This window comes from Camelina sativa, chromosome 14 (genome assembly GCF_030686135.1).
Source record: "Camelina sativa cultivar CO46 ecotype springtype chromosome 14, ASM3068613v1".
In the NCBI taxonomy this organism is placed as follows: Eukaryota; Viridiplantae; Streptophyta; class Magnoliopsida; order Brassicales; family Brassicaceae; genus Camelina; species Camelina sativa.
The window spans coordinates 1,842,082-1,864,019 of NC_141893.1; the positions used below are offsets into that span (position 1 = coordinate 1,842,082).

General features: G+C 39.8%; 7 protein-coding genes across 15 annotated transcripts; 2 read left to right on the plus strand and 5 right to left on the minus strand.

The window, feature by feature from the left end:
- Positions 1-40: 40 nt before the first annotated feature.
- LOC104739025 (transcription initiation factor TFIID subunit 6) lies at positions 41-4,545 on the minus strand. Of its 7 annotated transcripts, none has more exons than XR_015580577.1 (13): positions 4,221-4,402; positions 3,849-4,008; positions 3,658-3,744; positions 3,366-3,467; positions 3,169-3,277; positions 2,763-2,863; positions 2,550-2,687; positions 2,361-2,456; positions 1,894-2,018; positions 1,508-1,640; positions 1,091-1,414; positions 488-998; positions 41-276 (listed from the first exon to the last, which is right to left on the minus strand). XR_015580577.1 is itself a non-coding variant. In XM_010459262.3 (13 exons), the coding sequence occupies exons 2-12, from the start codon at positions 3,972-3,974 to the stop codon at positions 498-500; spliced, it is 1,644 nt and encodes a 547-aa protein (XP_010457564.1). In that variant the 5' UTR covers positions 3,975-4,008; positions 4,221-4,402; the 3' UTR covers positions 41-276; positions 488-497. The 7 variants fall into 7 exon arrangements, 2 of the variants coding, with proteins under 2 accessions (XP_010457564.1, XP_010457563.1); XR_015580576.1 differs by having other exon boundaries at positions 41-354; XM_010459262.3 differs by having other exon boundaries at positions 1,091-1,216.
- A 118-nt stretch (positions 4,546-4,663) lies between these two features.
- LOC104739026 (uncharacterized) lies at positions 4,664-7,722 on the minus strand. The gene is made up of 11 exons (XM_010459263.3): positions 7,470-7,722; positions 6,946-7,079; positions 6,744-6,822; positions 6,590-6,657; positions 6,339-6,440; positions 6,163-6,252; positions 5,721-5,795; positions 5,599-5,631; positions 5,429-5,506; positions 5,260-5,316; positions 4,664-5,044 (listed from the first exon to the last, which is right to left on the minus strand). Exons 1-11 carry the CDS (start codon positions 7,522-7,524, stop codon positions 4,847-4,849), a joined length of 969 nt encoding a protein of 322 aa, XP_010457565.1. The 5' UTR covers positions 7,525-7,722; the 3' UTR covers positions 4,664-4,846.
- A 67-nt stretch (positions 7,723-7,789) lies between these two features.
- On the plus strand, positions 7,790-10,400 carry LOC104739028 (putative BPI/LBP family protein At1g04970). Of its 3 annotated transcripts, none has more exons than XM_010459265.3 (6): positions 7,790-8,324; positions 8,673-8,812; positions 8,891-9,239; positions 9,400-9,648; positions 9,770-9,895; positions 9,990-10,400. In XM_010459265.3, the coding sequence occupies exons 1-6, from the start codon at positions 7,917-7,919 to the stop codon at positions 10,215-10,217; spliced, it is 1,500 nt and encodes a 499-aa protein (XP_010457567.2). In that variant the 5' UTR covers positions 7,790-7,916; the 3' UTR covers positions 10,218-10,400. The 3 variants fall into 3 exon arrangements, 2 of the variants coding, with proteins under 2 accessions (XP_010457567.2, XP_087341806.1); XM_087485680.1 differs by having other exon boundaries at positions 7,809-8,324; positions 8,641-8,812; XR_015580580.1 differs by having other exon boundaries at positions 7,845-8,324; positions 9,404-9,648.
- Positions 10,361-12,896, minus strand: LOC104739027 (protein disulfide-isomerase like 2-2-like). The gene is made up of 9 exons (XM_087485681.1): positions 12,703-12,896; positions 12,380-12,538; positions 12,179-12,292; positions 11,865-12,040; positions 11,662-11,761; positions 11,342-11,518; positions 11,102-11,247; positions 10,863-11,009; positions 10,361-10,749 (listed from the first exon to the last, which is right to left on the minus strand). The coding sequence occupies exons 1-9, from the start codon at positions 12,832-12,834 to the stop codon at positions 10,563-10,565; spliced, it is 1,338 nt and encodes a 445-aa protein (XP_087341807.1). The 5' UTR covers positions 12,835-12,896; the 3' UTR covers positions 10,361-10,562.
- Positions 12,897-13,070: 174 nt separating this feature from the next.
- LOC104739030 (uncharacterized) lies at positions 13,071-15,098 on the minus strand. Its single transcript, XM_010459266.3, has 5 exons — positions 14,718-15,098; positions 14,473-14,545; positions 14,204-14,268; positions 13,684-13,793; positions 13,071-13,596 (listed from the first exon to the last, which is right to left on the minus strand). Exons 1-5 carry the CDS (start codon positions 14,832-14,834, stop codon positions 13,359-13,361), a joined length of 603 nt encoding a protein of 200 aa, XP_010457568.1. The 5' UTR covers positions 14,835-15,098; the 3' UTR covers positions 13,071-13,358.
- A 355-nt stretch (positions 15,099-15,453) lies between these two features.
- Positions 15,454-18,459, minus strand: LOC104739031 (zinc finger CCCH domain-containing protein 3). The gene is made up of 7 exons (XM_010459267.3): positions 17,912-18,459; positions 17,498-17,655; positions 17,311-17,370; positions 16,877-16,993; positions 16,533-16,802; positions 16,155-16,400; positions 15,454-16,023 (listed from the first exon to the last, which is right to left on the minus strand). The coding sequence occupies exons 1-7, from the start codon at positions 17,988-17,990 to the stop codon at positions 15,712-15,714; spliced, it is 1,242 nt and encodes a 413-aa protein (XP_010457569.2). The 5' UTR covers positions 17,991-18,459; the 3' UTR covers positions 15,454-15,711.
- Positions 18,460-19,443: 984 nt separating this feature from the next.
- LOC147927758 (uncharacterized) lies at positions 19,444-21,606 on the plus strand. The gene has a single exon (XM_087484658.1). The coding sequence runs from the start codon at positions 19,444-19,446 to the stop codon at positions 21,604-21,606; it is 2,163 nt and encodes a 720-aa protein (XP_087340784.1).
- The last annotated feature ends 332 nt before the right edge of the window (positions 21,607-21,938 follow it).

Sequence of the window (21,938 nt, forward strand, 5' to 3'; positions counted from 1 at the left end):
GCAGTAAAGAAGAGAGCATATATGAAATAATATAACGAGCAGTAAGGAAGAGAGCATATATGAAAACAGAAATATAAAACAATTGTGTAATCTAGATCATGAGGAAACAAATACATCCATCCACTAAGTAATCATTAGAACTCTTAATATATATACACATTTGAAGCCGTCAACATTAACTCGATTTGCAACTTTTCAATTCAACTCAACCCACCCTGCAGGCTCCAAGGACTTGGAAAATCCCTCAATCTTATAAAGAAGCACTACTGAGTTTACCTGAGGGAATTGGCACGGATCTGAATGAGTATATGTGTACCAAATCAGACTGTGTTTTAATTTCTCCAAGCCTCTTCTCTGCTTGAACATCAACAATTCAACATATTTATAATTACTCATTATCTTTGGGTATTTTGGTTCCACAACATTCTAAATGCATTCACACCCAAAACCATGAGATTTATATCGATGAGGCAAACCGCACATGTACCTCTTATTGGTTAGAGGAATACGGACATCTCTGTAGAAGGGATAAAGGGAAGAATCTTATCACCATAGAGTTCGTGTAGTTTCACCAAAAGCCGTCCAGAATCAAGATCATCTTTCCATATCTGATCAAGGATAGCTTTCATGGTAATAGCCCGACCCCTGCCGCTTTCTTTCACCATTCCATTTCTGCTTTCAGATTCGTTAGCATCAGAAGTTTGTTCTGATGAGGATGGTTGAGCAGAGTTTTGTGGCTGATTGTCATTTTCCACTGGATTATCTACTTGCATTGGAGCAACGCCGGTGTGATCTTGTGATTGTACACCGTCTGGCCCATCCTTAGTTATTAATCTTTTCTGCGGTGATCGGTTTTCTGAAGAGTCTACACTCAGCTTCCGCTTCTGGGGCTCAGTGTTGATTATCTTTCCCTTTCCCTTATGGAGGAAACTTGGTGACGGGGATGGTGAAAGAGGGAAGATTTTAAGCCGATCATGTATACACAAGCCTGTAGCACGCTGAAAAGCAAAAGAGCACAGGGGGTCTCTATAAGGATTGTCCACTGAGAATTCTATTAATGATGGAATTTTACAAGGATATGTTGACTAACCAGCAAAGCTCCATATACACGCCACGCTTCGTAGCTCTTCGCCTGATTCTTTTGCTTCTCAGCAGCCAATTCCGGTTCGAGAAGTCTTAGATACGGTTCAAGATTTGGTACAATAAGAAGGCGTACCTACAGAATAAATGACAATTTAGATGACAAAAGCTAACAATGCAGGATAGCTGTGCAGAAGTTTTTGGTAGCAGGATTATCCGATTCATGGAAGAGTTGTGTAAGGCTATAACAGTCCTAATTTCCCAGTACAATGAGATGCAAAGCCGGGAAAGTGGTGTGGGGCATCATATTGTATATCAGATTCCTGTGAAGTCCCTAGATAAAAGGATATGCTAGATAAACATTAATTCTGGGTGATATCTGAAATTAGCATGCACAAACTTTCTGAGAGGTCAAGGAATGACTTACAACATTGTGCCCCAAAGCTGCTAATCCTTGAATTGCACCATAGTGCTGAGTTAAAGCCTTCTTTGGGTCCAAAAGTGCATTGATTAAAGTTTTTGTAAGACGAGACTGGAGAGTGATATAAACAGTTCCATACCTGGAAGATTTTATTCAGACCACAGGATTTCAGATGCTAAAAGAATATAAAGGTGAGATATGTAATATAAAAGTGCGAGACAATGACTAACCCTTCTAACTAATGTAATATAAAAGTGCGAGACCATCTCATGATATTGCATACAATTTCAGTATTAAATTTCATTATCGTTTCCAGTATGAAATCATGTTCAGCTCCCCACAATCAACCAAAAAAGAAAAACGAGTTCATGACATGAAGGGAAAGAATGAACCTTTTACATATCAGTGCAACCAGATTGGCCGTAAAATCTCTGAGTTCCCAATGGTTGTCAGCAAATCTATTTCCAAGCTTCCTTGATACAAGGCATGTTACAACAGATGGCATCAACTGGTGCAGCTGACATCAAAAGGAAAAGTTCAATCAGTTTCATGGTTATGAAACAACGCTCAAACAACGAACTCAATATCCCAAAGCTAAATTACATTAACATTATCCCAAGGCTGGTTTACATACCCTCAATACAGATCAAAGGCATAATTTATTATCATTTAAGGCAGAGGAGAGTACTTACGCACTTGAGCTTGCATAATTCGGACAAACACTACTGCTAAACATCTTAAATCCTTATATGGAATATGTCTAAAATACAACTTGAAGAAGCCCAAATCAAGAGCCTTAAAAAATGGAGCTAGCGATGATTCTTAGATAGTGGCAAAAGATAATCGACAGAAAACTTACATAAGGCTCTATGTGTATGTGAGGATTCTGTAGAATACTTCTAACAGTGTGCATTAGATTAAACAGGAGTTGGAAGTCATTTAAACCACGTGAAACCTGCACCGGTGGAGAAAATTAAAACTGTAATCTGTAAAAATAATAGTGGGTCTGATTTCTTAATACAAAATCTTCGTTGGTGCATGATGTTACCTCATCGGCAATGAAATTTGTAAAATATGGAACCAGAGGATGAAGTCCTGAGTCAGAGGCCAAGCTCACTAATGCTTCTTTAAACAGAGCAGAATTTGACTTGCTCATTGCCAGTTCAGCAATCTTTTGGAAGTATAGCTGTTAAGAGAGAACAACAGATAATTCTTATGCATGTAAGATAGTATCCCGTGGTATTTAGCCTGCACCACATACCTGAAGCTCCCTAGATAGTACATGCTTCACTGGTAACCTAATGTCAATAAGAGGTCCGTCTTTTTGTTCATGGGGTTTGTTTTCTGCAGGTGCTCTAATGACTAGAGACAGCACAAACAAGTGAAAAATATATTCAAGACACGAAAGAAGAAGGAATTTCTTTAAATTTTCTTGCACATGATGATGAGTAAAACATTAATACAGATGGATCTGAAATATGTATGTTGATCCCTCATTAACATCAGTAACCTCACCACATAACATTGGGTACATTAAACATAGAAGGAGGATAATTCATCAATGAATTCTGAAACATCACTTTACAGACTAATCTTTGTTTCATCTCGAAAACAATCAGTTAATGACTTCACAAGTCTAACAAAGGACATAAGATTGAGAGACAAACCTTCTAAAGGAGCATTTTCTGGTATAGCGGGTTGCACACCTTCAATAGCTAGCCAGTGACAAACAATTTCAGTATCAAGGGGAGCCTTTGGTAGTGGGGCTTCGATCACCTAAAATCATGACAATTCTTGAAAGCATTAGAAAAAGAAAACGAAGAAGAGCTAAATAGAAAAAAAGAAAATATGCCCAATATCTTACCTCTTTGAAGTCTACTTCTCTGTCATCAGTGTAGAACAAATCTCGATGCCCAATAGCTTTTCTAAACCGAAATGGTGCTCCTGAGGCAAAGCCATATATCGGCTGCAATAAAATATGTCATTCTCAAATAGATTCCTTTGATTCAGTTAACTGCTATATTGAAACATGTGAAAACAATGTTTAACACATGGAGCTATTCATATACACCAGTAAAGCCGAACCTCAAAACCAGAAACCATAAATCTTAACTAGAGAAACAATTTATAGAGGGAATTGGTGTCTAGTTAGGTACCTCAACGTTCCTTAAGTTGAGAGCACCATCTACATCCGAAGCAGTTAAAGTCGTTCTCTTTGAGTGACGCATGCATTTAATAGCTTCCTGTCAAAAAAAGATGTTACAGAAAAATCAATATCTGATACCTGGAAGCTCACCTCAAGAACACAAGGACATTGATTTATAAATTAAAAAAAAAAAGGGTTGACCTGCATGATCTCTCGAACACGATACTCAACATCAGGAGCAAGCATAAGAGCAGCCTCAGGTAACAAGTTGGTAATCCCAATACTTTGAGCTATAACCTCAACCGTTTCCTTAGGTACAATGCTCATCTTCTCGTCTCTTCCCCAGAGACTGGATTAAGCACTATGGCAAATTAAAAAGGACACAGAAGAAGAAACATCAACAGCGATGATTTGAAGTAAAGAAAAAAGCACCACAAAATTCCCCAATCAAAACGCCTGGGCATACACAATGAATCGCTAATTCAACAGCCAATGCTACTTCAATACTCCGTAAACTGTGACAAATTTTCCCCACTAGCCAAGTTCGACAACAGAAATAAGTTGGAAACTTACCTGAACCAGAGAAGAATCTGCGTTGAACTTCCAAGATCGAGACCACTTGAGAGAGAGAGAGAGAGAGAGAGAGAGAGAGAGAGGAAAGAAGCTCCGATTCACCGATGCCAAGTTCCGTCAAGCCCCTCCTCCTCCTCTTAATAAGTGAATCAGGATCCGGTCGGGTATTTTAATTTGTGTGCAATTCACCCGATTCGGTTATTTCGGGTTAAATTTACTTTGGGCTAACTCTAATCAGTTTTTGGGCCTTCCTAGCCCATTAAGAACGAAAGTGTTCTTTCTCTGTTGCTTTCAAGACTACAAAAGTTCAGATCATGGAAGACCTAAAGAAAAAAAACAAAGGTCAAGAAGAATCCATCAATTTTATTATTTTTCATTCAACATACGTGAAAGCGTTATTCAAACTCTTTTCTTTACAAACATCAAAGAGGAGACAAAAATAATTAGGGCAAAACAAATTGTTGATGGATGCAATAACATCTGTTACTTGGTGGAATTTTCCGAATTTTTCTTTTCTTCTTTTGTACATAAAAAAATAATTGCCACTCCCAGTAAGTATATCAGAGAACGTGGGAGTTGGGACGAATATATAAGCAATATTGTTTGTATATCAACCAAAATAATATTTAGGATAGCCCTGGAACATCCCTTGCCCAAGATATTCCACCCGGAAACGCTCTGTTAACTCTTGTTCTTGTCGTGGGTGCGCGTGCGGCTTTTGTTTTTTCCTCCACTGGTTTCGCCATCACGGTTAATTCTTTCGCCAATACCGGCTTGTGTATTACGTTTGCAGCCTCTTTGCCTTCCGTCAGAAACCTCAGACCCTGGAGTTTCAAATAGTTTTAGAGTTTTACAAAGCCACATGAGATTAATAAATAACAGCTACAACATGTATTTCCAGCTTTCATGATCATGGAATGAGGAGGCTGATGAGGGACTTGTTTCAATATATGTAAATTCAAGACAAAATGATCTTGCTGAATTTTCATCCATCATTAGAAGTTTAGATAATGAAGAAAAGGTATTGCAGCATTATTACCGAGAGGGAATTATTAGTAGATGGTTTTCCATCGATAGCTAATCTCGCACCAGCATCCTAAAACCAAGAAGCCAGAAACAAGATTTTTTAAACAATCAGGCCTATAATTACGTGAAAACAAAGAAAATAGCAAGCCAACGTTTCTTTTACTTTGCAAGTTAACACTCACCTGAAAGACTTTAGTGCTTGTGCTGTCTTTAACGCCTGCAACTTGACATAGATGCCATAGTCCCGAGAGGGTCACATCCTAAAGTTTTTGGCAAAAACCAAATGTTTAAGATAAACTAGTTTTAAGAAAATTGATAGCATGAACTGGCTTAATGGTTGTAGAAAACTTACTTGTTTGCTTTCAAGACTTTCAATCTTCCCTTCCTACGAAAGTAAAAAGATATTAGCCTCTTTAAGATAAATTGAGTCTTGTCCGCGAAATATGCAAATTAGAGGGTAAAGATGAAACTTACTATTCCAGAAATCATTTCATTCAGTTGCTTAAAATCAAACCCTATTTGTGAAATGCTGGATTTCATCTCAGTTACCTGCATTGAATTAAGATTCCTTGTGAACAAGTCATTGATGGAATAACTCGCGAAAATAAGAATCAAACTGTAATTTGAAAGCAACTACTGCGTAATCAAAATTACAACAAGTCATGAACACATGTATAAAATTGAGCTACTTAACCTTGAAAAATCATAGCAAGCCCTAGCCAGGAATCTATTGTGCATGTGAAGAAAAACAGTTCAGACACAAAGAGATCGGAAGCTAATAAATAAATACTCTACAATATTTTGGAAATCTTAATATTCTTCAAGTCCAGACGAATGTGTAATTGTCATAATCTGAAGTCTAGGAAAAATTAAAGTTATCAATACAAGAAACTGAGAAATAAAATATGTTTCTTACATCACTTAAGATCATTTTAGATGTCTCGTTCTGCTCTTCCAACTTCCAATCCAAGGTCGCTAGCTTCTTAGAAAGGTGTTTCTTAGTTGACTGCGTAAACAAATGCATCGAGTCAAAAACCCACAAGGAGATAAAAATATATAACAAAGGAATGCTTCAAAGGATTATTTGTTCACCGCTAATGTGTCTGACAAATCCTCTAGTTGTTTCGAAACAGAGGCAACCGCATCAGCCATATTTTTCTTTGTCACAAACATTGCATCAGAAAATGACCAGCCCTGCAATGTAGAAAGAAAGGAGTAAGATGTGGGTAAACGTTATAAGTCAATGATATATAGTGCATTGATAAAACTACATGTTACAAAACAATAACAAAAGACACTTGGAACATTAAAAAAAAAAAGACAGATTTTCAAAAGATAAGCACCTTCCACCACATGTAACAGTACCCCATAGCTCCAACGGCAGCCGCTGGAACCAGGTAAGATGCATAGCCTACATCAGCAAAAGCAAAACTTAATCTCGGTTTCTCATAAAAATTAAACATATTTGAAACATATTTTCTGAAAGTAGATTATCACTAGAGTTTGAATCTCCATTAAAGATGGTAACTGGATTGTTCATAGTTAGTTCCTTGATCTCGTTTGCAAGCTGTCGAATCTGGTAATTAAGAAACAACAAAAAAATATGTCACTAAGAAGAGGGTCCAGCATTGGCCAAATGGTTACAAGAAACACATGAATTATTTTCTCTTTAGATTGTATATTGCTTAAATGGCAAAACCTGAGCAGCTAGGAGTGCACCGTCATACTTAAATGGAGTGCTTTCAACTCCATCAGCCCCCTTGAGTAAGTCCTGAAGCTGGGCTATTAGGTCAGACAACCTCCCATGTCTCAATACGATCGAACCAGATACACCTTGAACATGAAAACATAACCCCCAAGTATCAATTTACATGAATCCTTATTGTAGAAAGGTCATTGATGGAGGAAACTAACAAGACAAAGATAAGTTGTTGTAACATAGAATTTGAAACAGAATTAAATCAAAAACTGTATCTACAATCAAATCTACACTTTACAATTGAAGCTATGAACAAAAACTAATTCAATTGGCAAATTAGAAATTCTAGTGATGCATCAAAATTGTCACAACTTAGGATACAATTCAAACCTAAATCTTTGTAAACTGTAGAAAACTATCCCTAGATTATACAGAGTCAAAGCAACACCAATCGAAATCATCGAATTCATAACTAGCAAAAAAAAAAAACATAATTAAACAATCACACATAGTGAGAAAGAGACCTGCGCCGAGTAGGATAAGGACCTTAGAGGTCTGAACACCAGCTTGCACCGCCATGGATTCCGGTTAAAAAGCTAAAACGATCGGCGGCCTCGATTATATAATTCTCTGTTCCGTGACGCAAAGCCAAGCCACCCATAAAAGACGGGTTACGACACCCTTTTGCCCTTTAGACCTCAGCTTTCGCTTTATTTGACCAGAAAAATAATTAGTTATTAAAATTTATGTTTTAACCCCAAAACTTCTGATTAAATCAGATTACGCCCCCCCCCCCCCCCCCCGACACACGACGCAATGCAAATCGAATGACTAAGGGTACGATAGACTTTTCAGAATAATCCAAATCATAACGCAACTTGCTTGTGTGTGTTGTGTGCTAACCTCTTCTTCTTCATTCAATAAAATCAAAAAAAAAAAAAAAAAAAAAAAAGAAGCTTGAAATTTCCGCCATGGATGTTGGACGAAGCTTACTCTTTCTTCTATTAACAAGTATCTTCTTGTTGCCTTCACATTCTCAGAGCAGCGATTCGTTCACATCGGTTCTCGTATCTCAAAACGGACTCGATTTCGTCAAGAACCTACTAGTCAACAAAGCAATCGCGTCGATCATACCTCTCCAGATCCCCAGGATTGAGAAATATATGCGAATCCCGTTCCTTGGAGGAATCGATGTTGTCGTCTCCAATCTCACGATATACGAGCTTGATGTCGCGTCGTCTTATGTTAAGCTTGGTGATACTGGCGTTGTCATCCTCGCTTCCGGGACAACTTGTAATTTGAGTATGAATTGGCATTATTCTTACAGTACTTGGTTTCCTCCTATTGAGATCTCTGATCAGGGGATCGCATCTGTTCAGGTGATTTTGATCATGTTTACTTACTTTAGTTCAGAAGATGATGTAGAAAGTGTTCTAATTGAAGCAAAAGCAAAGTCAAGTCCTAGTTTTTATTTTGGTGAATTTTTGTGGATTTGTGTTTTTTTTGAATCGGTTGTGCGGTTTCCTTGGTACTTCATCCATATAGGAGTCTCAAGATTCTATTTTTTTCTTTTGTTTTGGTCCTTAGTTTCATGGTTGTTTTCTCTTAGAACATAGTTGCTTTGTGTTACCATTTCCATATCTTGTTTTAGTTTGGTTTGTTGCTTTGCTCATTTTTTATATCTGTTTTACAAAGGGAATTTGCTGATTCTGGCCTTCTCCGGTAAGGTTGAAGGCATGGAAATCGGGCTTTCTTTAGGCTTAAAGAGTGATGAAGGAGGCTTAAAACTTTCTCTTTCGGAATGTGGATGCCATGTGAATAACATAAACATTGAATTGGAAGGAGGAGCATCATGGTTTTATCAGGGGTATGGAAAGTATGATTGAAAGTACTATGGCTGTTGGTTGGTTTTCATTTTAACTTTATCTTCTTCTCTGCAATTCAGGATGGTTAATGCATTTAAAGACCAAATTGGGTCAAGTGTGGAAAGTACGATTGCCAAGAAGCTTACTGAAGGAGTATCAGACCTTGATTCATTCCTACAAAGCCTTCCAAAGGAAATCCCAGTGGATGATAAAGCTGCACTTAATGTCACCTTCACCACTGATCCTATATTGAAAGATTCATCCATCACTTTCGAGATTGATGGTTTGTTCAACAAAAGAAAAACGAATCACGTCTTGAAGTCCTTCAGAGAGTCTGTATCTTCGGTTATCTGCCCTGGAAATTCTAAAATGCTCGGAATTTCAGTGGATGAAGCTGTCTTTAACTCTGCTGCAGCTCTGTACTACAATGTAAGTTCCCAAGTCTTTTGGTTTTCTCGTATATTATATAGTCAACCAGAAATAATGCTCGTGATAAATCTGCTCCATATGTTATGAATACATCTGAAACAAGATTACAGTTATCCACTGTTGTTTCTAATATGTGGATGTTTACTCTTGCCATATTTAGGCAGAATTTATGCAATGGGTTGTGGATAAAATACCAGAGCAGTCTCTTTTAAACACTGCTAAGTGGAGGTTCATCATTCCACAACTATACAAGAAGTACCCGAACCAGGATATGAATCTGAAAATCAGTTTGTCTTCACCTCCACTTGTAAAGATATCGGAGCAATACGTTGGAGCTAATGTTAATACGGACCTGGTAATCAATGTTCTAGAAGCAAACAAAGTAATACCAGTAGCATGCATCTCCTTGGTGAGTCCTCTAATGACACAAAGTTGCATAATGTTTTGTTCTAGATACTTACTATAAACAATATTGCAGTGAACTATATATTAGTTGACCAGTAGGTGATCTACTGTTTCCTTTGCTGCAGGTGATCCGGGGATCTGGTGCTCTCCAAGTCATGGGTAATAACCTTGGAGGCAGCGTAAGTTTACAAGATTTCTCCATGACTTTGAAATGGAGCAACATTGGAAATCTCCACCTGCATCTTCTTCAGGTAAAACCACACTCACTCATCTGTTTGACTCAGAAGGATTTCACTCATTCTTAACATTTACAAGTATTTCTTTATCTTGTTCCGATCTTTGTAGCCAATAGTGTGGACTGTTATACAAACAGTGTTTGTGCCATATGCAAATGACCATCTAGAAAAGGGATTCCCTTTGCCCATAATCCATGGATTCACTCTTCAGAATACGGAAATCATCTGCTCAAGTTCTGAAATCACAGTTTGCAGTGATGTCGCTTACTTGGATTCATCCCAGCTGCCTCAGTCACATTTGAGTCTACCAAGATCCATGCCTTGGAAAACAAAGTAGTTGTAGTTTACAATTGGCGGCTTTTGCTACTGGTATGATATACGGACCAGTAGCAAACAAAGCTTTGTATACTACGTTTATGTTTCACGCTGACTAAACTGTGTATGATGTACTTCTGTATAAAATAATCTTTGTAATTACTATGGTTAAAATCCGGCTATGGTAATTAATTGTTCAAAGTCATATCAAAGCTGAACGATTCACAAAGTCTGTATCTATACCGAAGCCAGAAGTGTATACTCTGTTCCAACTATTTGAACTGATTCATTGGCCTTGAGTGGGACATTCTAACAGTCTTTTAAAAAGCCAAAACCGCACCAATGAGGTGAAAGAGAAGTTTACAAATTACAAGTCGTCCTTGGACTCAGTGGAGGCTGCTTCATCATTTCCCATGAGTTCTTCAAGTGAGAATTCATCTGCATCAACTAGCTCTCCATCTTTACCATCCCAAGCTTCTGTCTTCACTATCTCCATTGTTCCATCAATAGGCGAATTCCCTTTTCCTCCTTTTGCAGCTTCCTTTACGAATTCTCTGATAACACAAATAAGAAAAAGACCCGTTTGAGCTTGCTACCCAAACAATAATGTGCATGGACCATTGGTTTTGTTGTAAAGGATAGAGAGGAAGACAAAAGGTACACTTACTTGATGTGTTTAACCTCAAAACCACTTTTAAGTGGAGCATACGCTCCTTTCTTTGCGTTTAAGGCTACCATTGCTGGATAACCATATCCTCCAACACCAACACGCTTCTCCAAATCAGGTTGCTTCCCAGCAGCCACCCACACAAAGCTGCAAACACAATCAAAATTCGAACAATCGTGTAGGTGGACCAAAATATCATGATAGTTAATTAAGAGAGAAGAGATGTGTCCTAAGCTCACCTGTAAGGGTCCCTCTTAAACTTCTCTGCAATTGATAATAACATCTCTAGATACTTGTTCCTTCCTTCAGCTTTTGAGTCCAGAATGTCAGGTAAGAAAGAAACAAAACAAATAGCAGCAGAACCACACTTCTCTTCCATAACATCCTATTCAATCAGGACAGAACAAGGAGTGTCAATGGCTTAAGTTGGAGACAAATAGAAAACAATGCTAGGGAATAGTCACAGATTTGAACAGTACCGGCCCAGTGAGTTCAGTTACTTCAACAGGTCCAACATTGGATTCTAGCTGTTCCAGAGCAAAAGATTCTATTGCTGATGCAGATCTAGCACCCTCATAAGGTACTGGGCTGCTTTTGTCTGCACCAAAGACCAAGATAGTGGGGAATCCTTGCACTTTGAATCTGCTCTTTATCGACTGCAAAATATAAAACCTTGTCAGGTCTCATCAGGGCCAAGATGAAAACAAGCGTTTGATGATAAAAAGCAGAAAATGTGGCAACTGATGAGTGATGTCAATTCATACTTGAGAGAAAATGGCTAACAAGTTATAGTGATTACCTGCTCAACATCACAATTGACATGACCTAGTTTGACCTTCTCCTTCAACTTTTTTGCAGCATTTTTCCACTCAGGAGCTAGCTTTTTGCAGTGTCCACACCTTGAAGGATAATTAGAAAAAATATGGTTTCCAGTTTTAGATATTGGAAAGAAGAAGATTAAAGAGGCGTGAACAGCTCAAGATTCAATGTGCCACTACTTACCAAGGTGCAAAAAACTCCACAATCCAAAGTTCTTTGCTTTCAATAACCAACTCATCAAAGTTGCTAGAGTTTAGCTCCACTGAGGCACTAGGCTCAGATTTCTTCTCACTGGATCCTCCTCCATTTTTGGTGCCAGTTGTCTTACCATCCAAACGATCTTTCAACAGCGCCTTTATCTGTAAAATAACAATATATTCATCTGAATACATGTACAAGAGCTTGGTGGAGAATAATATCTATCCGTTAATTCATTTATTCAATAGCTTCAACAACACCATGTAATCAAGTACCAGCAAGAACATGCCACAACAAACCTGCTTAATAGCAAATTGAGCAATGGATTTAGCATCCCTTGCTCCTTGGTAATCAATTGGAGGCTTCCCGGGAACAAATACTTTAATGGTTGGGAAACCCCTCACACCATAATCCTGGGGGAGACAGCATATTTATCGTCAACCATTGGCAATCACATAGCCCAAAAAAACAGAAAAGCACAACTCAAAATAAACACAAACCTGAGAGACAGACTTGTGGGCGTCAGCATCAATGGCTGCCACAGTAGCAATACCTTTCAAAGTATTAGCAACTTTCTCCCAAGTTGGTGTTAGAGATTTACAGTGACCACACCATGGCGCAAAGAACTCTACCAAAACGACACCATTTGAATTAAGAACCTGCCAACCATTTCCAAGAAGAATATTACACGAAAAAAAACAGTACCTTAGATATCATCAATACATGCTCTCGTAGTTTTCAAGGGATCCAACAGTATTAAAAAATCAGACGTAAGCTGAATCTACTATACAGCAAAACGAAATCATATAAATCACAGCCAAACCTTAGACTTGAAGTTAGAAGGAGTGAGTTGAACCACTGGCGAAGAAGATCCATAGAGAGCATTGCCGATATCGAAAAAGACAAACAACACAGAGCAAATTGTAAACAACGTTAATGCTGTTGATTTGTACATTTTTCTTTCTTTCTCCCAAAATAAAAAAGTGACTCTTCTTTAGTTCTTACTTCTTAGGAGTTAGGACACAACATAACTTAACACATTATCTACGTGGAGTTACGTGTACGCACCAATGATGTTGTTACACGTCAGCACACTCTCTCTACCTCTTACTTACCTCTGTTTTTGTATTCTGTTCAATGTTCATAAACAAAGGGATCCTCCTCCACTGTTAGTGCCACTTATGGAGACAATTTATAACACAAATCTATTTGATTTTCGAACTTTTAGTTTTGCCACGACAACCAAAAAAAATAGATACAGTATCTCAATTTCCTCACTACAAGGAACAAAAAAAGACAGAAGAGAGCCTTTTGGCTTCATGACAAAACCGATGTGTGCTTTATATTAACGTTAAGAATAGTCATTCGTTGTTCCGATCAACTAGACAACTAATGCTTTAGATTGTTTACTCCCCTTTGGTATCCTGAACAAACAATTGACAGATTTTTTTTTGCATTCTTGCAGGTTATTTCGATATTTCAACCTGCAGTTTCTGGCGCCTTCAAAGCAGTTTCTGGCGTCTTCAAAGCATTTTCTGTTGTTTTGTTCTGTCTTGGGAATGGTCGTCTGAGGAACTTTGTCGTTGGCCAAGCTCGTGGTTTTATTCTCCCTAATAACTTCCATTCTCTTGGCTTCAACTGCCCGGCCAATCTCATTTGCTCCCTTCTAAACTTCCTATTTGCATACCATATCCCGCCTCGCCAACCCAAGCCATACCTGAAAACACCAGACGGGAAACATATTAACGAAAAAACCTGACACAACATCTAACTTGTCACCCTAACAGTCTTTGTGTAAACAAACCCGAGGATCAAAGTAGTTCCAGCGGTGGCTATTGTTGTAGTGAACCTGGAACCAACTGGATCAACAAGCTTCTTCAGTTCTCCTCGTTCCAACTCTTGGGTGCTTTTCATCTGGCATGAGAACACACAAACATTTAAAATGACAGACTTAGGATCATAAAGGTACAAAAACCGTGTGAAACAAAAACAAAACACTGAATGTTCTAAAGGGTAAAATAGTAGACCGCATAGTATTTGCAACAACAAATTATAAGCGGAAAGACTTAGAAACCAGATTTGAAAATTCAGACAATTCGTTGTACGTTCATGATAAACCCGATCAATAACGATACACTATAATAGGAAGCACAAAGTAATTTGCAAGAGTTTCCACAGAAGAGCAGCTATATAATTTCAACTATGCAAGCAGCTAAATACAAAGCAAGTATGTAATACTGTCATATGAATATGTGCAATAAATTTTTGGCAAACAACTTTTAACAGTGAGAAATATCTTGGCAAGTGAGGGACCTAACACTAACCGCATTCTCAATGGACTCCAGTCTCTGATTGATTCTATTTTCATTGTAGTGGCGTAATGAGTATCCTGCACAATCATTCATCCACTGATTAGCAACTCGGTCAAACACAATTCATGAATTGAATGAAGCTAGAAAAGTCAACATCCAAAAACTGAAATCACTTCACTAAGTCATTGTTCACCTTGTTGAAAGCTACTCAACGCCGTAAGAATAAATAATTGCATGAGACTTCGATGATAAAAGCAAGCAAATAATGAAAGAAAACTCACCAATCCAAGCCGTAGCAACAGATGCAATGGAAGTCCCAACAGTAAAGACGACCCTGTGCCTCTCGAACAAGTCCTAAAGAGATAAAACGAACTCCATCAAAAAAGATGATACAGAGACATTGTCGCCGAAAAAATTCTGATGAATAAAAACATTCCCTGATGAATGAAACATTCAATAATCTGAATTCGATATAAAAATCGAAACTTGAGGCAAACAGAAGAGAGAAAGGGAATGAATGGATCACCTTGGTGTGGAGATAGGAATCCTGGACAGCGACCAATGAATTTAGGGCTTTTTTCTTCAGGTGAGGCACAACTGCGGAACCCAGAATCGATGTCCCTCGGCCTCTCAGCCGATTCATGATTTTACCCTGATGCAGGCTGAAGAAAAAACTCGGGGGACTGACTCGATCGATTCGGCGGGGAGCAGATTTTAGATTCTATGGGTTGCGTGTGCCCAAATCGTCGGGGACAAAAACGCAACAAAGGGAAGAGATTCTCCCCCACGCAAAGGTCGAAGCTTTACACCCTCCCCCAGATTTTTCTCCGACAAAAAAAGCCTAAAAATAACCCTTTTCAGTTTTCAACTCTTTAATTGGAATGTTCTCAAATGTAATTGACTAATCAATAAAAAAAAAAAAAAATTGGAACCTGTTTTTATTTTATTAAATGAAAAAGGATGTAAAATCTGAATATATGAACATAACTCATGTGCATAATTCAAACTTATAATTCTTTCCTAATTATCAAAGTTGTTGTATATTTTTTTTAAAACAAACCATATAAAATGGTGCTTTAAAAGTTGTTAATGTAGTACATTTGTCATAACTGATAGTTTCAACTTTCACAATTAACACTTGAGAATAACTGAAAAGGGTTAACTGATAGTTTCAACTTTCACAATTGTTAATGTAGTACATTTGTCTTACTTTAGTTAGACTTGCATCATTAAAAAAGAGCTCGTTGTGACTTGTGGGTCTATTTTCTCCGATGTAAAATTTATTAACAGAGTCAAAAACAGAAGAGTTTTAACATGCTATATTGTTTTCAGAGCCATGGCCATCTCCAAAGAAAAAGAAGCCAAAATAAAAGAAAAAGAAAAACACTTTTCACCACCCTTTCTCTTCCACAAAAAAAATTAACAGAGAGAAAGAGAGATCATTGAGATCTTAGAAGCCTGAATGGGGGTGGTTCAGCCATATCGCTGATGAGCAATGCTGTGATCATGATGAATCATGCTTATGTTGATGACGACTTCTCAGACAAATCATGTACTTCTGAGTTATTCAACTGTTCAGAGTCATCGTCCGGTTTCTCAGTCTCTGAGCTTTGCTTCTTCACATCAGGTTTACCATTAGAATGAGACTTTGAATCAGAGCGGCTTGGCGACGGTGAGATCCTCTGATGGGATAAGACAGGTGAAGCATAAGGAGTAGGCAGAGACGAAGACATGGTCAAACCGGGATATGGCAGCACCGGGTGGTCAAATTTGCAATTTGGTCCGAACTTGCAGAATCCATAGGACCTGAAGTTACCACAAGCTGGTTGTCCCTGGATGGCAAAAAAGCAGAACAGTGGCTCATTAGATGTTCAAAATATTGTAATATTTGTACATATGATCTGTCAGAGACCACATCTTTTTGTAACCAAAAGCTCTTCGTTCAGTTGAGCAATAGACTTACAGGTCTCGCTGGTAGAACAAACGGGTTTATAAGACTTGGTGGTAGCGGAGAAATCCTTACTCCGGGATGATTGTATTTGCAATCGTCTCCGTATTTACATGTCCCGGTGTTCATAAAAAACCGACATTCTGGTCGATCAGAACTTTCAGGCAAATCACGGTTCAATGCCATAGCCACGGGCACGGATGCACTAGAACCAGAGTAATAAGGTTGATTCTTCACATTATACATGGGGTTAGGTGCAGCCTGCAACATAACAAAAACTCATAACATATGATATCAATAGTAAAGAACAGGTTTCTGCAAATTTTGTGAAGGGCAGTCAAATTTGCTACAAGCAGAATCAATCCGTTATTGGCAGCTTCTATTCAGACTCACCATGTAAGTGCCCCAGCCTTGGGGAGGGAAAAGGCCTTGAGAGGGTGATATCATGATTGGAACATAAGACTGAGGAACTTGTGGACGAGGCAAAGTTCCATATGTAGACATCATTGCTAATCCACTAGCATATTGTAAACCTGTAGAAGGATAGCTAGGCATTCCATATGCAGTAGAATGTCCATTATCAGGTTGAGGATGGTGGAATCTGCAAGCAACTCCGAATCTGCAAGTTCCTGTTCGCAGGTAATATGGACATGGCTTCTCGCCCTGGAGAAGAAACTCAAGTAAATCTTCCACATTCAGTAAAATAAAATAAAAGAAAGCAACCGGTGTGAAAGTACCTGACGCATAGGTAAACCAATAACATTGAACAATACAGGTTCTGCACCGTTCCTGTCCTTTGGGTGATGATATTTACAAGTTGAGCCGTACTTACAAGCTCCTGTCTTCAGAAAATACTAAAAACGAAATTGAAAAGGAAGTTGTTTAGTAAACATCTTTGACGGAAAGTAAACAATTCAGTTCATTTTATTATCTTTCAACTCAAGGAAAGACTAAAACCAGACAAGAGGAATATGTTCTGCAGTTTAATGTAGATTCTTGTTACCTCTTAAAGCAAAGTAATAAACAAGAATAAGTTCTCTTACTTTAAGCAAGATGGACGAGAAGCTTTAAGTGTAAACAAATTCTCGTTTCCTTAATTACTCTCTACAATGCACTAATCCAAACAACAACCATTCGAATTAAGCAAGAAGTAGAGAGAATGAGAGTGCACCTCACAATCGGGCTGTCCAATTCTCTCCGGGAGCTCCTCCTTGTAATAAGCATTACTACCCTATCAAGATGTTTTTAAGAAGCCATGAGGCAAATACTAAAACAAGAGGAATAACTTAGACTCAGTCAAAATAGATAGGTTATTAATAAGTGTGTGTTCTCTCTCTCTCTCTCTCTCTCACACACACCTGTGGAAGATTGGTAGGATGATTGTAACGGCAACTGCTTCCATAGCCACACAGACCAGTTCTTAAATAGAATTGGCAATCTCTTTCACCGGGACGATCCGGATACGGATTCAATTCGGCCACGCCATCATCATTTACTTTCATCTTCTTAAAGGCATCTACAAGATCATCATACCAACAAGAACAACAACAAATAAATCACCAAACTTGGATCACTAGGATATTAAAAAGCAAACGGAAACGTAAACAAAACTCAATAAAAGATATGAATCAGATTATCCAAAAAGCTAAAGAAATTATTATTGAAATCACAATGAGAGTTATTAACGATGATCTTGAAACGCATTACGGAAAAAAAAACAAAAAAAAACGGGATCATATAATAGTCAGATCTCTGAAAGATAAGGAACTAACCATCGATATTAAAGTCGGAAGATCGAATCGAGACAAGAGAGCTTTGAACAAGCTGAGTGTCTGACATGGGTCGCAGCATGTAAGACGATGATCACCAAGAACAAGAAACAATACAAAGGTGGAAAAAAATCACAGATGAAGTGTTACGATCATCGAAAGAAACAAACTTTTTTTTTTCTGGGTAAGAAACGACACGCAAGAGAAGAACAGAGAGAGAGGTAGATAGATAGAAAAAGAAAAGAAAAAAAAGATTAAATTTTTTTCCACAAAAGAGATCGCTGGTTGGAACAGATCCAGTGGGGAAATTTATTGCTAATATGGATTTCCAAAATGTAAGTAAATTTGCTTCCTTTTTACTATTTGCTTGTTTGTGTGTTTCTTGCTTTTTTTTTGCGTTGCCCAGAGAGACTCTTCTTGCTTAAGAGAGGAGATATTTTTTCTTGAGAGGAGAAATTTCGGATCTTTTGTATTTTGTATTTTCCCTTTTTTTTTTTCTATCTTCTGAGATGTCTTCTGTGTGTTTTCCAATGTGAAAAGGGAAGAAAATTAATTTAAAGAGTGCCAAGTAAGTAAGCAAAAGTAATGAGAGAGAGAGTCTTCCTTCTCTCTCTCTTCGTGTACGGGGGTTAATAGAGACACGAAATGACAGTATTGTCCCTACATTCTCTGTACTACTGATGATATTATATCTTCAATGTGCCGACGGTTCCGTTTCCATGTGATCCGAACCATTTTAACTTAAGTAGTAGTAAGTAACTCGTAAGTGGACCTTTTCGCTACTGCTCTCTTTAAAAACCAAAAGAAATGTTTTAAAGGCACTAGAAAAAAAATAAAAACACACTAAAAGCACAAGACTGCATATATAGGGGTAAAAGGGTCAGATAAAAGTATTCTCCTGGCACAAGAAATCTTTATTACGAGAGAGTGGTTTGAGGGGGACCCCACTGGGTAGAAGAAAGAAAGAAGTAAATTATAGAGAAAGAAGAAAGTGTGTCTGTCAGCAGAGCGAGACAGAAGAAGCGAGGGGGTGTTGTACCCATGATCTGTCATCTCGGACAATAGGCAAGAAGGCCTAGGTCGGGCTTGTCTAATGGGCCAAGAGCGTATTACTGATCGGCCCATCAGGCCCGGAGAAAGGAAGAGAGCGCGGAGATGCTTCGTTGGTCAGCTCGCAGCTCGGGCCCGGTCAAAGATTCCCGCATTCAAGAGGATTAATTAGACCGCGCAAATCGTGCCCTATTAATTGTGCATTGATTGGGCAATAAATTGGTCGGTATAAATATGTAAGGGGGGTGTCACTTGTAGGGGATCGAAGATTTTTCCAAAAACAGCAATACAAATTCAAATACTCAAAAACTCTCTCAATTCAGTTCGGAACTACTTAACGGCGATAAGCTCCTCCACATTTAAATCACTTCGGAAGGAGAAGCTCGTTTTCAGTTCTCACATTTGGCGCTAGAGAGAGGGGATCTATCGCCTGACTCTCGTTAGTTCCGACTTCATATACAAATCCGCTACACACAACCACCGCTATGGCAACCAACTCTCCCAGTCATGTATCCCTGGAGGTGATTCAGAAGCTCTTACAGGACTTGTCTGAGAAGTCCGATCGTCAGCAAGCCGCCTCCGCCGCTCTTACCGAACGTTTTGACAGCCTGGAGGGTCAGGTCTCCACCCGTTTGGAGGAAGTCACGACGTCCGTAGCTGACCTCTCAGCCTCCCACCGCGCGTACGCCAATCGGGTTGATCTCTTGTCCGACCAAAACCCACGTCGACGTGCTTTGGATTTTTCCGGTGTTACTCCACCTTCCATCTCGCTGGTACCAGCAACAAATGTTACTCCGGGAGATTCATTCCCACCTCAAGTCAACACGCAAACAGCGCCATCGCTGGTTGGCGATGGCCACACTCCGGTTCAGCCCGGTGTCGCCAGACCTTCCGAGGTCCCAGTCCGTCTTCCTCTCCCTGTGGATGAAAACACTTCGACTCTGGAGTATGTTACCAATCCCGAGATCTTCCGCATGCAGAGCGAAATCCGGGACATGCGGTCTGCGATGCACAGTGCAACCACTTCAGCTCCGGATATCTTTCGAGTGATCGAGGAGTCGAGGCGAACTCCTTTTTCTGATCAAATAACCCGAGTCCGCATCAAAGATACTGGCAAAATTAAGTTCCCGAGCTACGGAAGAAAAGGGGATCCGACCAATCATCTCAAGACTTTCATGTTGACAGCTAGTAGGATGGACCTCGAGCCTCACGAAGCCGACGCAGGGTACTGCAAGCTGTTCGCAGAAACGTTTTGTGGACCAGTACTACTTTGGTTCGCGTCTCTAGCAGCCGGCTCCATAACAAATTTAACTGAGCTGTCAACCTCGTTCGTCAAGCAGTATTCTAGCTTAATCGAAACCGCGGTGACAGATGCTCAGCTTTGGAACTTAAGCCAAAAGGGTGGAGAATCTCTCCGGTCTTACATAACAAAGTTCAAGGAAATCCAGGTCAAGATCCTGGGACTCTCGGACTCCACAGCCCTGGCCGCGCTTAAAAACGGCCTCTGGCACGAATCTCGCTTCCGCAAAGAGTTATCCGTGAATCGGTTCCCAACCATTCAGGACGCGTTACACCAGGCATCGAACTGGATAGTCGCAGAGGAAGACAAAATTGCCGCTGCGCAAAAACAAAACGCTCCGACTACAGGAAAACCACGGTTCGAAGCGCCCGCCAAGAAAACTCCGCCTACGACTCCGAAGTCCGGGCCTAGCACGTTCGCAGTCACTCAATCTCCTAAAAAGAATTCTCCAAAGAGTTCACCATCCAAACCTCCATTTTCACCGCGCTCCAAGAGCGGTGTACTCCCAAGTAACAAGTGGGTCCGAGATGAGGACACGTATTGCGAGCTCCACAAAACCAACAGTCATTCCACTCGTGACTGCAAGAAGCTGATGCATCTCCTCGCAGAAAAGTATGTGGCGGGAGGAATGCCAAATGTAACGATCGAGGAGTTGGAGCAGAAAGTGACTCCCGGGGTGGACGAAGATGCCCCACCTTCAAAGAAACCAAGGCAGTTTGATGGCAATGAAACCCCCAAGAAAAGAATCGACGTGATAATGGGGGGATCGCGCCTCTTTCGTAACTCCATCACCGCGATCAAAGACCATCAGCGGAAGCTCGCTAGCCCCCAGCCGAAGCGCGCTAGGGTCGCGGTAAGCGATCTACTTGAGGTTTCTTTCTCCGAGAAGGAAACTGAAGAGCTGGACACTCCGCACGATGACGCACTCGTCATTTCACTTGACGTGGTGAACCACGAGGTCTGCCGAATCTTAATTGACACTGGGAGTTCGGTAGACTTGATTTTCCTCAAGACGCTCGCTAGAATGGGGATCGGGAAAGAACATATCGTAGGACCGCCCTCACCTTTGGTCTCGTTCACTAGCGAGACGTCAATGTCTTTGGGCACGATCAGACTACCGGTGTCCACTCAAGGAGTGGTTAAAATGGTGAAGTTCACGGTTTTCGACCGACCTGCGGCCTATAACGTTATTCTGGGAACTCCCTGGCTCTACCAGATGAAGGCGGTGGCCTCGACGTACCATCTGTGCGTCAAATTTCCAACCCTGGAAGGAGTCCGGGAAATTCTGGGAAGCCAAAGGACGGCAAGGAGCTGCTATCTCGCAAGTCACAAACTCTTGGTTCAATAGCAACCACAGCTCGAGGTCTCCAAGAATCCAGTTCGGACGCAGCTAAAAGGTGACCTCACTGAGTCCATTTTTATCAATGATAGTTTTCCGGATCAAGAAATCAAGATCGGAGGGGGATTGGATAGCGAGTTCCGCGCCAGTCTGATAACCTTCCTAAAAGAAAATATGGCCACCTTCGCGTGGTCCGTAGACGAGATGCCCGGTATCAGTCCAGAAGTTATCTCCCACGAGCTGAATGTGGATCTGACATTCCGACCTGTAAAGCAGAAGCGAAGGAAGCTAGGTCCTGAGCGAGCTGAAATCGTCAACAAAGAGGTGGAACCTCTACTGAA